Consider the following 17,764-nt stretch of genomic DNA (forward strand, 5'->3'; position numbering starts at 1 on the left):
TTTAATAATATTTGATTATTATTAATATTAATTGCATTACTAATAAAGTATTTATTTGAATCATTTTTAGTCCTGTGGCCCCCAGAAAATTTATAAGGACCCCTAGTTGGGTTGAGAATAACTGCTGTAGTTTTTGTTAATATTCTGAATTAGATTTTTATATGTATTTTCTGTTTTTAATTTGAATCTCAAAATTTTAGTAATTTTATGTTTTTGTAATTTTTATTAATAATATTTTTATATGTCTATATAGATTTGACTAATTTTTTTTAGTTTTGTTTTTAGTTTTAATCATTTTTAGTACCTTAAACTAAACAAAAATTGAGAATTGCTGTCTTGGCTGAAGTAAAATATGATTTTTAAAATTTTATTTCAGTTAATGTTTATTTTATTTCAAATAATGAAATGTGTATTTTGGAAAATTTTATGGTTTTAGTTTTAGCTAACAAAAAGTAAATCAAATCTTGTATTAAAATAGGTTTCTTTGACTTCTGTACAAATACACATTTGCAAAAGTGTAAAAATGAGTAAAGATTTAAGTTATGATGAGCTATTTAGAAGGCAAATTGACATTGAAAGGAGTAAAAATTAATTTTCCGCCCTTGTATTCAATTTCAACAGCACTTGAATAAAAAGTGCAAATTCCCCAAAGCAAGTACAGCAATAAAATACTTTCACACCTCTGCACACACACACACTATTTAGCTTGGTTCTTTAAAATAATAATAATAATAATAAAAAATTAAAAAAAAGAAATCAAACAATGAGAAACAAAGGCGTGTTTTTTTACTCTCCACAAAGTTTACCATAAAAACACCAAATGCAATCCACAGTAATACTTTCCCAAAGTAGACAAATAAAAAAAAGAAACCCCTGTTGTAAAACAAGGACTAAACAAAACAAGCATATTCTGCCTGCATCATGACACAATCCTTAAACCAATGAAGAAGAAATGTGAAGTAGGATTTTTAATGAAAATGAAACATTAATGGATTGATTTTAGTTGTTATTTGCAGTGAGTTCTCTATAAAATGATGCATGTATAGTTTGCATTATCCTCAATGAAATTAAATGGTGCAGGGGAGAAAAAAATAATTTGGCACATTTGACCAAAATCAAACCATTCAGCAAATATTATAAAATGCAATGAATATGTTAATATAAATTAGAGACATGGCAGAAATAATGGACAACTGATAACAAGTGGGCTTACTGTTACCTGTATATTTTTTTTCCCCTGACAGAACACATGGCAACAAGAGGGCAGATGATTTTAAATGCCACGCTTGGGGAAAAACAGGTCATGTGGTATGCTGACCAATCAGATGGATTCTAGAAGTGGGTGAGAATGGCATGGGAGGTGTGAGAGAGAATATATTAAACAAGATATTTCAAGGCACTGTGTAACATAACAACTGGCAAACAAGACATCATATGTTCAGCTTTTCAACTGGTTTCAACTAAATTCTATTTCAATTTTGTCCATTAACAAAAAGGACTTGCATTGACTGCAAAATACGACAACATTCCCAAATATTTATGCAGCATTTTTGTCAACAAATACAACGTGAAGATCAGTCCCTTTTTAAACACGTGGGTTTTTATCGTGTCTTCGACATGTTGGAAAACAGCATTGGGAAGAACGGAAAATTTGGTTTATAGAAACCCAAAAATATATCCAATTCAGATCCATCTGTAATGAAATGATTTTACCTCTCCAAAAACAGATGCACAATACTATGGTCATAATTAAACAAATGCATTCTTAAATCACTCTGTTGCAACAAACACAACATTTTTTTCCCCCATCACAAATACTCGTGCCTCATCTCAATACGTTTTTTCCCTTTTCTATTTACATTCAATAAACTTAAATATGTACGTTTACACCAGGGAAGTAAAAGAAGTCATGCCACCATATCTGGCACATAAAACTGTTCAGATTCAACACAAAGATGAGGAGGTACTAATAAAATCGTGAAAGGTCTTCATTAAGACCTCACAAAACAGATTTAGGATAACAAAAGAACCACAACAGACTGAAGTGCCATTAGCAAGAAAAGAATTTAGGTGTAAGAGCTTCAAAAATAACCTTAAACACCATGAGGACAGTTCTTGTTAAGGTGACATCCATTTTTCCTCCTAATCCTCCACTTATTTTAGCAATAACAAAGAAGAGTCATACTAACAGAGGAGGGGTAAATCAAACAAAAATACAACCCCATCCCATTGGTTTGCATACTGAACTTTTAGATAAATCAAAGAGCAAAGTGGACGTTGTGTGTGTGAACATTCACTTCTTGAGCGGCTGGTAGACGGAGGCATTGGGGTCCAAGCTGGAAGGACTGGTGTCCATGAACTTGGAGGAGTAATGTGGGGTCACAGGGGTCATGTTGTTGGTTTCTGCCGAGTAGGTGATGCTGGGCATGACCGCCATGACCTCTGCAATCTTCTGCTTCAACTCTTTTATCTCCTGCTCCTTCTGCAAAATCTGACCTGTGAGCAGGGCAAAAAGACAATAGGTTCACTCTCTGACAGCAGATGGCGCTGATGAAAATGCAGCCATTACACTAATAACTCCATAAACAAAGCAGCTGTGCTACTTTCTGTTTCTGAACAGTTTTGAAATATTTTAAACAGCCATTCAGATTTTTTGTACTCGCAATGGTGTTTATCACAGCACCAAATACTTAAATACTTAATAGGCTATTTATATTTTTAAACTTAAACATTTTTACATGGACGACCGCATGCACTAGATATTGATTGAAAATATTCTGATTCTTATTTATTATTCGGTTCCAGTAGTTATACTACAGGGCTGTTGAATGCTCAAATCTGATTGGCTGAACAACATTCTAAGCTGTGCAATTAATTTCAGGGAAACGCATGGCTAAAGTAGTTCTATGCTGGTCTTGACCGCATTACAGTTCCATATCACTTCGCCAAATTATTTCAGTTATTTCGAAAAGGTCCTTACATCCTACAACAGCAAAAGAAACAAAACCTCAACGACACCAAGCAAGCAAATAAATATGGTAAACAATAGGAAAAGAAGTGACAAATTATTGTCATGGTTTTGCCAAAAAACACTTTTTTTTTTAATGTCCTGAAAGCATATACTTTTTCCCGCTCTCTCACTCAAACACGCACACACATGCAGTACAGACACACTCGCACAGAAACATTTCGTTAGCGCTGCTCTGACGAATTAATCGGTAAAATAGTTTAGCAACTTAAAAGCTACATGACATTTCTCACCAGTGAGGTAATAACTGTGTGGTTCTTGAGGTAGATAAACTTACAGTTTTGCTATTATTAGAGCCGTGAGAGACGCACAGACTCGGGTAGGCTAATTCACATATTCGCTCTCTCTCTCTCTCAACTGTGTTAATAACTGTATTAGTCTGCTATTAATGGCTCACGTTTTGGCTTGGGACAGTGGTTCTCAAAGTGTGGGGGCACACGGGTACCCCGGGGGGGGGGGTCACAGGAGATCAACAGGAAAAAAAAAGTTTTGCAATGGTGTTCAAGTGCATGACTTGCAGTTGGTGATCTGCCTATATATAAAAAAAAAGCACCGAATGCCAATTACACTGAATCGTTCTTCTTCAGATTCTTGACTTGTCACTGTGTGAACAAGCCCAACAGTAGAAGTTGCTCGCCATAGAAAAGATTCCGATTCGTTCAGCTGACAGAATCACAAGCTACTACTGTGTAAGCTACAAGCTACTGTAGTCTTTAATGATTCAGTGACATTACAAAGTGAAACTAATGCAGGTTTTTTTATTGCACGATTTCAATTTAAAAGAGCTTTCATTTTTTATCATTTTTAATGAAATTATAATACATTATTACATATAATATTTATTTATAAAATAAGTATAATTATAAACTTATAAGATTTTTTTTTTTAAGGTTTAAAGGGGGACACGACCAAAAAAGTTTGAGAACCACTGGCTTGGGATGAGATGCGTAAGAAATTAAGGACAAAAACCTGACAAATGTTTTGAAATACGACATCTGAACAGTGTGGTAACCATAGTATAAGTGCAATAATCAACTCCGGACCACTGAATTATTAGAAAATATTGAACAACTGAGGTGACCTTATTGTAAAGTGTTACCTATTGTTCTTTATAATTCTTTTGCACTTGAATCTGTTTGAAACGTTTTTCTTTTTTACTTTATACATTTTTGTGTATTGTTTAATTGTATTTACCTGTTCATTTCTTTCTGTTATAATTGTTCAGTTCTTATTGTAAAGTTTTTCTTTTTCTTTTTTTTATGCAACTCATTCCAATATCGTGATAATACTGTATACCGTGATAAAAGCTTCAGCAAATGTATATCGTCACATGCCTAGTATAGATACACAGCTCTATTAAGATAGGAACAGGGCAGACCTTGAGCAATCTCTAGCTGTCGCTTGGCATCTCCGAGTGCTGAAAAGAGATCCAGTTTGATTCTGGTCTCAGCACTCAGACTGTTCTCTAAGTGCTGGGTCTTGTCCTGCATGGCCGACAGCGCTGACATCAGAACCTCTGTGTCCTTTTCATTCTCCTTATATTTACGCAACTCCTGCACATAGAGGAACAAAGAGGTGAGGAAGCATATTACTTCTTAGTTGAACAAAATATATGAAACAACTTATTTTAAGTCCATTATTTGATGTGATTGCTGAATGAAACATTGTAGGGAAAAACTGTAGGGCGAGTTTTTTTTTTCCATCTGATTGATATGAAAACTGCTTCCAGACTAGAATAAGAGTTTGAAGCCAGTTGTGTAGAGGATAAACATTTTGTCTCAGGAATTAGGCCAAACCTATGGAAGCTCCTTTCTGCCATTGAAAAAAAAAAAAAAAAAAAAAAAAAAATTATATTTTATTATATATATATATATATATATATATAAAAAGGTAATTGCGACTTAATCGCGCAATTCTGACTTCTTTTCTCAGAATTACGTTATATAAACTTGCAACTGCGTGTTATAAAGTTTGCAAGATATAAACTCGAAATTCTGACTTTTTTCCTCGCAAATGCGAGTTTATATCTTCCAATTCTGACTTTTTTTTTTCTTCTCAGAATTGCGTGACAAACTTGCGAGTTATAGTCAGAATTGCAAGATATAAACAATTCTTGACTTCAAAATTGGACTTTATAACTATAACTAAGGAAAAAAAAGTTAGAATTGTGAGTTTACAACACGCAATTCTGACTTTTTTCTCAGAACTGCGTGATATAAACTTGCAATTGCATGTTATAAAGTCAGAACTGTGAGGAAAAAAGTGTCACTTTATTCTAAATATTGCTCTTGGGAAAGCACCACATCAGCAGGGGTTCTGGCTTACTTGAGCTTTGAGCTCGAGCTCTCTAATTTGTTCTTCCTTTAGCTTCATGTCGTGATTGAGCTTCTTGCACTCCGACTCCAGCTCACGTATGCGATTCCTCAGGGAGTCTGTGCATTCCCCTCTGTGAATGGAAGTGAAAGTCAAGCCCACCAATCCAAATACATAATAAAACAAGACAAACACACACAGTGCTCCATATTATCAGTTTAAGTTTATTCCACAGAAAATTGTAAGAATATATGGAGATGGAACAATATTTCTGGGTGAGATATTCATCCGTCTCACCTGGAGGCAGCTGCCAGAGCGACAGCACGTGCGGCTGTAGCCTCTTCCATCTTCTTTTTTTTCTTTTCTTCTGCAAGCTGCTTTTCCACAGCGGCTCGCGCTTCCTGTTCTGCTTTGAGACGCTTCTCCAGCTGCACAATCATTTGCTTGTCCTTTTGCTTGGCCTGCACAGCGTTATGAAGCCTAAGACAGAAAAGCACATAATTAACACTGGCACAAACAACTGCAGGTAGAGAGATGGAAATGTGCATGAGGATACAAATGCAGAAAAAAAAAAAAACAACAGGTAGTGATTAGAGGTGTTGAGGACTTTAGTTACGTAATCAGATCAGATACATACTTATTAAAAGGTGCCCTAGAATCAAAAATTGAATTTACCTCGGCATAGTTGAATAACAAGAGTTCAGTACATGGAAATGACATACAGTGAGTCTCAAACTCCATTGTTTTTTCCTCCTTGTGTAAATCTCATTTGTTTAAAAGACCTCTGAAGAACAGGCGAATCTCAACATAACTGACTGTTGTGTAACAGTCGAGATCATTAATATGTCGCCCCCAATATTTGCATATGCCAGCCCATGTTCAAGGCATTACACAAGGGCAGGACGTCTGGATGTGCACAGCAGAATCAACAGACTAGGTAAGCAAGCAAGGACAACAGCGAAAAATGGCAGATGGAACAATAATAACTGACATGATCCATGATAACATGATATTTTTAGTGATATTTGTAAATTGTCTTTCTAAATGTTTCGTTAGCATGTTGCTAATGTACTGTTAAATGTGGTTAAAGTTACCATCGTTTATTACTGTATTCACGGAGACGAGTCATCACTATTTTCATTTTTAAACACATGCAGTCTGTATAATTCATAAACAACTTCATTCTTTATAAATCTCTCCAAAAGTGTGTAATGTTAGCTTTAGCCATGGACCACTATCAAACTCATTCAGAATCAAATGTAAACATCCAAATAAATACTATACTCACATGATCCGACGCATGCATGCAGCATGCATGACAAACATCTTGTAAAGATCCATTTGAGGGTTATTTTAGCTGTGTGAACTTTGTAAATGCACTGTATTATAGTCGAGAGCTCGGGGGGGCAGGGAGCGCGAGATTTAAAAGGGCCGCAGCCTGAATCTGTGCATAGTTAAAGGGATAGTTCACCCAAAAATGAAAATTTGATGTTTATCTGCTTACCCCCAATGCATCCAAGATGTAGGTGACTTTTTTCTTCAGTCGAACGCAAATTATGCAAATTATATAAATACTGTTTGGTTTCTCGCACAAACCGATCATTTCGTGTCTTAGGACATCAATGTGCCGTCATGAGCAGCAGGGTTTAATTTGGATTTGTCTATGGAAGTTTTTTTGACTCTTATTGTTCAAGTTCCCAATCACTGCTATTATTTGACTGACAGACGGCAGCGGTTGCAGTTAAAAATCATAATTTGCATTCGACTGAAGAAAAAAAAGTAATCTACATCTTGGATGCCCTGGGGGTAAGCAGATAAACATCAAATTTTCATTTTTGGGTGAACTATCCCTTTAATGATGCCCCAAAATAGGCAGTTAAAAAAATTAATAAAAAAAAAAAAAAAAAAAAAAATCTAGGGGGTATTTTGACCTGAAACTTCACAGACACATTCAGGGGACACCTTAGACTTAGATTACATCTTTTGAAAACTGGTTCTAGGGCACCTTTAATATTTTGAATGAGCTTTTTTATTTTCAGTTTTCATTGAAGTTATGCGATTTTTATTTTTTTTTATTTTAGTAATTTTAGTACTTCAACTGTATTTCATTAGTTGCCTAGACAACATTTCTATTTTCATTAGTTTTTATCCAATATTTATATTTGATTATTTCAGCTTTATTTTGTTCTTTGGAAACTATTTTTATTCATTTTAGTATACAATAACAACACTCGTCTAAATAACCATTTTAATTCTTCACTGTATTTTTTTAGTTAAATGGTCTTTATGCAGGTGTAAATTATTGTCCCTACCTGCAACCTGTTACAATTCTCAGCACTGATACGGACTGACCACTCACAATGATTTGGGATATGATGAATGATGAATTTTTAAAATTACATATGTAAAGTCGGCATGAAATAAAAAAAGTTGCAATCATCTTTTCTTCCATATTGTAATGTGTTTCCAAGTGAAACTTGATTTATGTCTGATGGGAATAGATTGGATCGTTGTGGTTTGCTGTGATTGACCATTTTGATTTAATGGTGATTTTAATTAACTGACACTTTTCATCCTCAGAGAAAAACACCATGGACTAGTGGCCCAGGTAATTAGAGTTTGGCCCGGTCCCAAATGGCACACTTCATAGGCACTTATGGTCTAATCCCATTTGTCATTTCAGGTTTCAGAAGGATGTTGAGAGCTTTGCGGTGGATATGAACTTTTGCTGAGCCCGCGCTGAAGCGAGGTCTGCAGCAGAATTTTACCTGATTCTATTTCTAGTCAAAGTGGCATTACGTTGCAAAGCATTGTTAAGCATAGGTGGTTCAGTGGTAGAATTCTCGCCTGCCACACGGGAGACCTGGGTCTGATTCCCAGCCAATGAGCAAGGCATCTAACCCCCAATCACTCCCTGGGCACTAAGCAAAATGGCTGCCCACAGTTTGCAATGCGTTCATGTTCACTACTCACTACTCCTAATGTGTGTGCACTAACTTGGATGGGTTAAATAGACAAATTTGGACAAAAGTATGTGTTACCACTTCACTTTTAAAAGTGTAGACTCGTAGAGAGACTGCGAGTGTTTAGGGTGCCATTTGGGACAGGGCCTTAGAGTGCCCAGTTTAAAATTTGAATTGGCAAATATTAGTTACTATTTATTGTGCTTCAAGTCGCTGATGTCTCACTTGTTTTGCAGCAACTCATTTTCCTGGCGGAGCTGCCCCAGCTCAGAGCGCATGCTCCTCTCGGCACTGCTCAGAGAGCTGATCTGACTGCGCAGGTCTTGCTCCACCTGTCTGCTCGCCTGCAGGTCAGCCTTCAACTTCTTTATGTCCTGCTCAAGCCTGACAAACAGAGAAAAAGGGAATAAACAGGAGGAACACACTCCAATGGCTCAATCAGACTATAGTAGATGCTGCATGTGGAGTCTTACCGCACTAATGCATCTGGCTTACTGAGCTGGTTGTTAGGTATACAGTTCTCCATCAGATCTCTGTGAGGTGCAAGGTTCTTCCCTGCACACTTCTGTTTCTTTTCACTCCTGCTGGATGAAGAGGATGGTACGCTGCCATTGGTGGAGTTGTGGCTATGGGGGGAGGAGTTTTTGTAATGTTTGGAGGGGGCAGAGCTTCCTCCTCCACTGCCTACCTCCTCTTTTAGGAACAGGTTCTCTGCGCTGCCGCTGAGCTCGTTGTTGAGTCTCTTAGTGTTTAGATGGTTCTCCATGTACTCAATGTCCTGTAGTTTAGCATCCACAGTCTGTAAGATGTTGTTGTTTATTCCTATGCTGTGCTGCTGCTGTTTTTTGTCTTTTCCCCCATCTTTGCCCTTCTCCTTATACTCCAGTTCAGGCAGAGACATGGGCAGTTTCTTGGTAATAGCAGTGCCGTTCTGAGCCACTAACACAGAGTCTGCTTCAGACATGCCTTTTGAGGTGGCTGCCAAATTAATGAAAGCAAGATTTTAAGATTACAAGGCAATGCTGTCAGACTGCTATGACTACAAATGAAAAGTACAAATTGGAAAGCATCATGCGAATCAATAGGCTTTGAAGTAGTACCATATGACTGTGCACTATGAATAATGTGCACAGTATGAAACTTTTCTGCAAGCATGGAATATCCAGATAACAAACATTAGTCAAAATGTGTGGTAAACATCCAAAGCACACAGCTTGGAGTGCTGTATCTTACAATGCAGTGCGCTAAAGTTGACCCTTTCATTCCCAGCGTGATAAATAACCCTTGCGTGATATCAATCAGGACTTTGAACACATTTGTAATAATGCAAAATAACCATGTTTATGATGATAACTGGTTTCCACTTGTTGAAAAAATCATGCAACAAAGGTCAAGTGACAATAGAGTCAAAAACATTTTAAGTTTATTGTACTGCTATATAATACACTATTTTTCAGAAGTTTGGGGTCATTAAGATTGTGTGTTTTTGAAAGAAGTCTCTCATGCTCCCAATCACTATTTATTTAATCAAAAATAGAGTAACAGCAGTAATATTGTGAAAAATTACTACAATTTAAAATGACTTCTATTTAAATATATTTGAAAATGTCCCGTGATGGCAAAGCTGAATTTTCAGCAGTCATTAGTCTGGTCTTCAGTGTCTCACGAGCCTTCAGAAACCATTCTAATATGCAGATTTGCTGGTCAAGCAAAATTTCTTATTATAAATTAATACCGGAAACAGTTGTACTGCTATTTTTGTTGAACCTGTGATACTTTTTTTTTCCAGGATTCTTTGATAAATAGAAAGTTCAAAAGAACATAATTTATTTGAAACACAAACATTATAAATGTGTTTACTGTCACTTTTCATCACTTTAATTTATCTTTGCGGAATAAAAATATGCAGTTCTTTTAAAAGGGGTGATGAACTGCATTTTAATTTTATAATATTCTATGAGGTCCACATAATGTTAGCAAGATTTTTTTTGTTTTTAATAATTTAGAAGTTAAAAAAAAAAAAAAATTCTATCCTGTTTTTGACTCTCTCAAAACACACCTTTTTGATAGGTGGGTTGCATTCCAGACTTGAAAGTAAATGCCCTTGCTATGATTGGGTAAACAGTTTTGCATATGTTTTACAGTTTTACACCTATGGAATTGTTTTGAAAACTTCAGATGTTGAAAAATATCATGTTGAAACATTTGGCAACATTGTGAAACATTTATGCATATTACATATGCATTATTAGACTTGAATGTAGCAAATAAAATTGAAGTATTTGGAGTTACCACAGTTATACTTGACAGGATACCTTACAGTGTTGTGTGTAAACGAATTATGAATGAATGTACCATCATTTGTCGCACTGTCATTCTTTTAGGCTATGAATCATTCACCCTTTTCGATAAAGTGAAAAACGTATACATTGTCATTTGCAGGGTCTTGTTTTAAATAAAATAAAGTGTTGTAATGTCTTACGGATGACAAAACAGAAGATCTTGCTCACTGAAGCTTTTCAGGATTACAGCGAATGGCTTAGATCAAAACAATAACAAAAGCAGCATTCTCTATGTGCTTTCTTCTGTATCCGATAATCCAACGCATTAACCCCATAAATGCCAAAGCAAAGTAAAGAACAGCAAATCACAACTATTCACAGTTTGACTGTGGCACTACAGTATAAATACTCAGTACATATCAAACTATCTGTAACAGACAAAGCAATAGTGAAACATGGTAAAAATACTGTTACTCACACTTTTGTCTTGCGACATTACTGTCGGATCTAATATAATCGGCACTGAATCATCTTTTATTTTCAGTTACTCTGAAAACAAAGCGTCGAATTGTGATGTTTAAAAATGAAGCGAACATACAAAGTGTCTTACTGATGCGATCTTGAACTTAGTTAAAAAAAGTTCATTCACGCTTTCCTAATGTTAGGATCACAAGAGAGGCAATGCAAAGAATTTGTTTTCAACAACATGGCACTTCAGAGGCATCTCTATCATTTTGTTGCTGGAGTAATCCTGTGTTTGTGTCTCTCTCTTATTTACTACTACATGACATGCGTGAATCAGTGGGCGGGGCTAAAGAGGCAATGATGTATAAGTAGCGGTTGATCCTTTTCTGCAGGTCCTTTGTTGCACTATTACGTCATAGTATGACAAAATATGAAATGAGTCATTTTGGCAGCTTGATTTCAATAAAACCTGTTTTGGGACTCATGAGTAAGTTGAGAATTCTGGAACTTACAGGATATTTTAAAAAGGTACAATGACCTCTTATTTGTCAAATTTAGGAAAACATGATTTCTCAATTCATGACCCCTTTAAAAAAAAAATGTCTAACTGACCTCAAAGTTTTGAATATGAATGATCATCAATCATATGGCACCGAGATCATGGTTTTGATATCAATGCCTTAACGATTTTTGAATTACCCATTTTTTGTCTTTGATTCATAGTTTTAACACACATATACATATATACATATATATATATATATATACATATATATATATATATATATATATATATATATAAAAAGATTGTATTATCAAAATAGTCAAATGATGATCTTACCCTCCTCTGCCTCTCGTTCCTGTCTTTGAAGCATCTGCTGTTCTGGTGGCAGAGCCTGCTGTAGAAGCTGCATGTAGAACTCGTTTTCCTTCTGCACCTCTTTTTGCTTCCGCAGACGCATCTTATAGCTCACGTAACTCTTGAAGCCGAAGCCCAGTGTTACCACCGGATAGCCAATGCTGCAACGAAAGGGTTAGAACAACATGTTATGGAATACAGAAAAAAAAAAAATTGCTACAACTAGTGATGACTCAACATCAGACACCTTCAGATAATGGCAACACTCCCATGTGCTGCTATGGAGACGCCATGAGTGTGTTTACAAATACAAAGCTGACTGCTGCGCTATTAGTAGTACAGTTACATCAGCTATTGACTACATGTTTAGTAATAAAAAATAAAAATAAAAAAAATTGTGAAACTTTATGTGGTCTGACTTTGTGCTTCAAGAGATACTTTAAAAATCTTTAAAGAGGACCTATTATGCCCTTTTTCAAAGTCTTGATTTTGTTTTTGGGGTCCATTAGAGTAGGTTTTAATGCTTATATGCTCAAAAAACATTATTTTCCCCCACATATTTTACATTGGAGCACCTCTCTTCCCAATCTGTCTGTAATGCTCCGTTTAGTTTTGGTCTGAATGAAGCCCGTCCTTCTGAAAAGTGTGGTGTGCTCTGATTGGTTGGACCCGTGTGTTGTGATTGGTTAACGACCTTGAGCGGTTTCGGAAATGTCACGCCCCTTACCATAACCATGAGTTCCAACCCAATACTAACGTAATTGAACCAGGCTTCGCCACTTTTTTTGCATATGCCTTGAGCGGGAATTATTTAAATGAGGAATATTGTGATGTGTACATTCCTGGAAGTAAACTTTGAAGTGGACTTCATGCTTTATAACTTTGCAGAACTTTTTCATGCTCAAACAGCAACGTTACACACTAAAAAAAGTTGAAGATGTAAAAAAAAAAAAAAAAAAAAAAAAAAAAAAAAAAGCATAATAGGACCCCTTTAAGTGGATAGTTTCAGTATTTTTTTTTCCTACTATGGAAGTCAATGGATGCCGTCAACGGTCTGGTTACCAACATTCTTTAAAATATATTTTTTTGTGTTCAACAGAAGAAAGAAACTCTGTAAAAATTATGACAATTTTCATTTTTGGGTGAACTATCCCTTTAAAATGATACAAACTTTTATGAGTTCACTAAAACGATATATTGTGAAGAAAGTTCATGCAGTTTTGCGTTTTTTTTTTTTTTTTTTTTTTTTTTAAATTGGAAAGAGGCGCATGAACATACTTCAGAATTTCTCCTCTTTTGTTCCATAACTGAAAGTATATCATATTGGTTTGGAATGACATAAAGGCAAGTAAGCGTCAAACAAATCTTACCAATGAGCTGCAAATGGACGGCAAAGATCTACATGAAAATGTTTCAAATCCTTGAACCGGATAGCTGCTTCGATGTAGACAAAAAGAATCCAGAGAGACACAGTTGGCAGACACACACCTCGTTCTGTAAAAAAAAGAAAATAGATAAACTATGTATAACAGTTGACATTTGATCTCTAGCCTGCTGTTAATAGTTGTGACATTCTTACGGCATATATAGGAATGCATAATTCTGCAAACTATAAATGACTTATAGCCCATTAGTGACCTTCACGGTCATCAGACATCTAAGGGGTTGTATAAAGGCCACTGGTTGTTTGGCAGATCAATAACGTCACACAGGTTTCACAAAATAAGCTCTAGGCTGCAAACAAAACCCCAGCTTGCTGAAAGCACCCTCTCTTGTTGAGACGCGCTGCAAATCGTGTGTCAGCACAGCACAGTCACAGCTCAAGGCATACTGAAACAGTTTTCAAGGAACAATCACTCAGTGTCAGCAATTCTTTTTCTCCTCTTCCTGAGGCATCAATGAATCGACCCAAGAAAAGGACGTATAATGACAGGAGCCAACCCTCTACAGACACACTGAAGCTCGAGTCGCCATTGGCTAGTAAATTTTTTATTTTACTCGCCAGACTTTTTACGTGGAATGCAAGAACATTGCAAATTGAAAAAAATTCTATATAAATATAATATAGAAATTAATATTATAAATACAGGTAAAATATAAATATATAAAAATAAAAAGTAAAATAAAAATATATAATATAATATAAAGCAAGGATGAATTAAATTGATCAAAAGTGATAGTAAAGACATTTAAAAGGTTACAAAAGATTTATATTTCTAATAAACACTGTTCTTTTGAACTTTTTATTTATCAAAGTATCTTGAAAAATGTATCAGCACAACAGTTTTCAACATTGATAATAATAAGAATTCTTGAGCAGTAAATTAGCATATTATAATGATTTCTGAAGGATCATGTGACACTGAAGACTGAAGTAATGATGCTGAAAATTCAGCTTTAACATCACAGGAATAAATTACATTTTAAAATATATTAAAACAGAAAACATTTATTTTATTAATTATTATTTTAAATTGTAATAATTTACAATATTACTGTTTTACTGTATTTTTGATCAAATAAATGCAGCCTTGGTGAACATAAAAGTCTTTCAAAACCATTTATATAAAAAAAAAAAAAAGCATTGCTCATTCTCATTCTTTTATGCAATCATCAAACATATTCAAGATAAATGACTATCCAGAGAGATCTAAAAGGGATTGTTTGCATAAGAAAAGCCCTTTCAACATCTCCCTCTCTAGTAACTGCCAGGGAAGTGAATAGTTGTGTAATATTTAGCAGAATGCTCCTGAATTATGCCACTGAATAAAGGCTTTTGGGCACTTACACACTAGCAAAACATCTGATGTAGGCTTTCAGACAGGAGTGTGGAATAAATTGGGTTTCTGGAAGCACAACTGGATCCACATGTCTGCAGTTTTCATTGGTCAATGGATGCCTATGGCAAAGTTTGCAACTTTCAGTTGCATGATGGAACATCACTTTTGCAAGCACTTGCCACGCACCATTCCCCATCCAATCAATAGATTCCCAGCATTCTCTAACATTCAATGAGCTCTAATGTGTAAGTGTCCTAAAAAGATACTTATGGAAAACCAGACGGGGCTTGAACAATGCTGACTTACCTGTATGCCACACGTACTGTACCCAGACATACGTGCTGGCGGCGAAGAACAGCCATTGCTTGGGGATGAACAGGAGGCAGATGATGTCTGATGTGAATGCGACACACACAAAGAACACAGAGAACGCCTGTGGGATAAGACGAGAGGAGAAGAGATGATCGATTTAACCAGTGTAGAACATGTCACTCAAAGACATCAAGACTGGTTTACAAAGGACCAAGAAGACAGTCAGCCATTAGTCGCTCAATTACACAACACTGGGGATTCAAATACTCACCAATCCCTGATATCTAAAGGAATCATAAACACTCCTGATGAAGAGCCAGAAAGGCCAAAGATACTCGAACCTGAACTCCAGCACGAAATCGGCCAGCAGAACCAGCGCCCAAACAACCAGGAACTTCAGGTACAGAAAGGTACTGCCAGATCAAGAGAAATCATAAGAAACATAACAATATATCAATATTGTATCAACAGTATCTTAGGCAAACCCTATTTATAAATGAATTTTAATTACTTTTCCATTTGTCCATGATATCTATTACTCTTGTGCAAGCAAAAGTTTTCAAAAAGAGTCTTATGTAAACATCCATGCAGAGCATAACCACAGAAATTACATTCACTATAGACATTTCCATGACTCTTACTAGTCTTTTCCCTAACAATTTTCAGGGGATTTTGTAACTGTGGGAACCCCACATGTTAAAACTATGCAAATATACTTAGCCAAAATGAAGTCTTGGCAGAGTATGTCTTGGTAGTGTATGTTTATATAAACTTATTTCAGATGAGACCGTAGATATAAAGTTTCAGTCAACACAGTGTCATGTGGAAGTTGAACAAACCAAAACATGCAGGATCAAGTTTAACAACAGGGTTTAATCTACACATTTTTCTAGAACAAGATCAGTTTGTATTAGGATTCCTTCATAACATTCACCTGACACCTACAGAAAACAGCGTAGGTGTCAAAAATGTTACAATAATGTGGCATAAACATTTGCAGCTTAGTTGGTCTCTGGTCAACCATCTTGGACCAGCAACAATCCAGCTACCAGCTGGTCATAATGTTGGTCAAGCCGTTTTTTTTCCCCCCTCACATGGTACACTCTTAAACATAAGGATTTCAAACAGAGGGTTTCAAAGTGATGCCATAAAAGAATGATTTCTGTTTCTCCAGAGAACTTTTCAGTGAAGAGTTCTTGAAGGGATAGTTCACATAAAAGTGAAAATTTGATGTTTATCTGCTTACCCCCAGGGCATCCAAGATGTAGGTGACTTTGTTTCTTCAGTAGAACACATGATGATTTTCAACTCCAACTGTGGCGGACTGTCAGTCAAACAATGAGTGTCAATGGGAACTTCGTCTATAAGAGTCAAAAAAACTTGCATAGACAAATCCAAATTAAACTCTGCGGCTCGTGATGACACATTGATGTCCTAAGACACGAAACGATCAGTTTGTGCGAGAAACCGAACAGTATTTATATCATTTTTTACCTCTAAAAAACCACTATGTCCAACTGCCCTCCACACCCGGTTGGTGAGGTCAGAAAACGCGTTCTGATAACGGAAGTGATGTCTCACGCTTTGCTTCAATGAGTATGAGACATAACTTCCATTGTCAGTGTGTTCAGACCTCACTAACCGAATGTGGAGTGCAGTTGGACATAGTGGTGTTTTAGAGGTAAAAAAAATATATAAATACGGTTTGGTTTCTCGCACAAACTGATCGTTTCGTGTCTTAGGACACTAATGTGCCGTCACGAACCGCAGGGTTTAATTTGGATTTGTCTGCATGTTTTTTTTTACTCTTATAGACGAAGTTCCCATTGACACGCATTATTTGACTGACAGTCCGCAACGGTTGGAGTTGAAAATCATCATTTGTGTTCTACTGAAGAAACAAAGACACCTACATCTTGGATGTGCTGGGGGTAAGCAGATAAACATCACATTTTCATTTTTGGGTGAACTATCCCTTTAAATGTAACGTTTTTCTAATCCCCTAAAAACCTTTCCACAATTAAAAAAAAAACACCTTTTGTGCAACAAAAAGGTTCCATGGATGTTAAAGGTTCTTCATGTAACCATTAGTGCCATTAAAGAACCTTTATTTTTAAGAGTGACCAGCCAAGAACCAGCTAAAAAGCACAAGTTACCATGATCCAAAACACAAGCTGGATCTTTCAGCAAGACATAGTTATAATAACTATAAAAGGCAATTGCACAACCTGAAGAACATTCATAACATGGCCAAGGCCAAATGTAACGCTTATTATTCCAAATTATGCACTATTGAAGCCCGTGGATGATACACAAATGCCAGCATCCACACATATTATGCTTTACTGAAAGGAGTCAGAGGTATCCTGGTCTAAGCTACAGTCAGGCCGGAGCGAATGATCACATTGAACTGTCATCTCTATCTGACTGTGACAGCTCATACACGGCCAAGCTCAGTTCAGAGACGCCATTACGGTGCGGTCGACTGCCCGGGAGGTTCTCCGTCCGTACCTGCTGTGAATACCCTCGGTGATTCGGTTCCGTTTCAACGGGCGACGGAGTTTGCTGCAGTCCGCATTGCGCCGCTTCATTCTCCACCCTTTAGATTCCTATAATTTTAAACACTCGAGGGAAACTACGTGAGCGTCCTAATACTGATGCGCATCGCTACGCCAATGCGAGGATGTCAGTGTTTTCCTTCTAACAGACACAAAGAAATAAATAAAAACACTCTGCGTGAGGCCCTCCCATTTTTATTCTGG

General features: G+C 36.3%; 1 protein-coding gene across 2 annotated transcripts; it reads right to left on the minus strand.

Annotated features, from left to right (window-relative positions):
- Positions 1 to 781: 781 nt before the first annotated feature.
- Positions 782 to 17,735, minus strand: maco1a (macoilin 1a). Of its 2 annotated transcripts, XM_067411295.1 has the most exons (11): positions 17,514 to 17,735; positions 15,274 to 15,415; positions 14,997 to 15,123; positions 13,281 to 13,404; positions 11,893 to 12,071; positions 8,778 to 9,282; positions 8,530 to 8,688; positions 5,639 to 5,821; positions 5,354 to 5,474; positions 4,407 to 4,581; positions 782 to 2,496 (listed from the first exon to the last, which is right to left on the minus strand). In XM_067411295.1, exons 1-11 carry the CDS (start codon positions 17,591 to 17,593, stop codon positions 2,294 to 2,296), a joined length of 1,998 nt encoding a protein of 665 aa, XP_067267396.1. In that variant the 5' UTR covers positions 17,594 to 17,735; the 3' UTR covers positions 782 to 2,293. The 2 variants fall into 2 exon arrangements, with proteins under 2 accessions (XP_067267396.1, XP_067267397.1); XM_067411296.1 differs by lacking the exons at positions 782 to 2,496; positions 4,407 to 4,581 and adding an exon at positions 4,598 to 4,840.
- Between the last annotated feature and the right edge of the window lie 29 nt (positions 17,736 to 17,764).

This window comes from Chanodichthys erythropterus, chromosome 15 (genome assembly GCF_024489055.1).
Source record: "Chanodichthys erythropterus isolate Z2021 chromosome 15, ASM2448905v1, whole genome shotgun sequence".
Lineage (NCBI taxonomy): Eukaryota > Metazoa > Chordata > Actinopteri > Cypriniformes > Xenocyprididae > Chanodichthys > Chanodichthys erythropterus.

What these genes read in the sequence shown, in the direction of transcription:
- maco1a (XM_067411295.1), bottom strand. Translation starts at nt 17,593, where the DNA reads ATGAAGCGGCGCAATGCGGACTGCAGCAAACTCCGTCGCCCGTTGAAA. An exon ending in CCTTTAGATATCAGGGATTG is followed by an intron (nt 15,124 to 15,273) that starts GTGAGTATTTGA and finishes CTTATCCCACAG; the next exon opens with GCGTTCTCTGTGTTCTTTGT. An exon ending in ACAGCTAGAGATTGCTCAAG is followed by an intron (nt 2,497 to 4,406) that starts GTCTGCCCTGTT and finishes CCCTGCTCACAG; the next exon opens with GTCAGATTTTGCAGAAGGAG.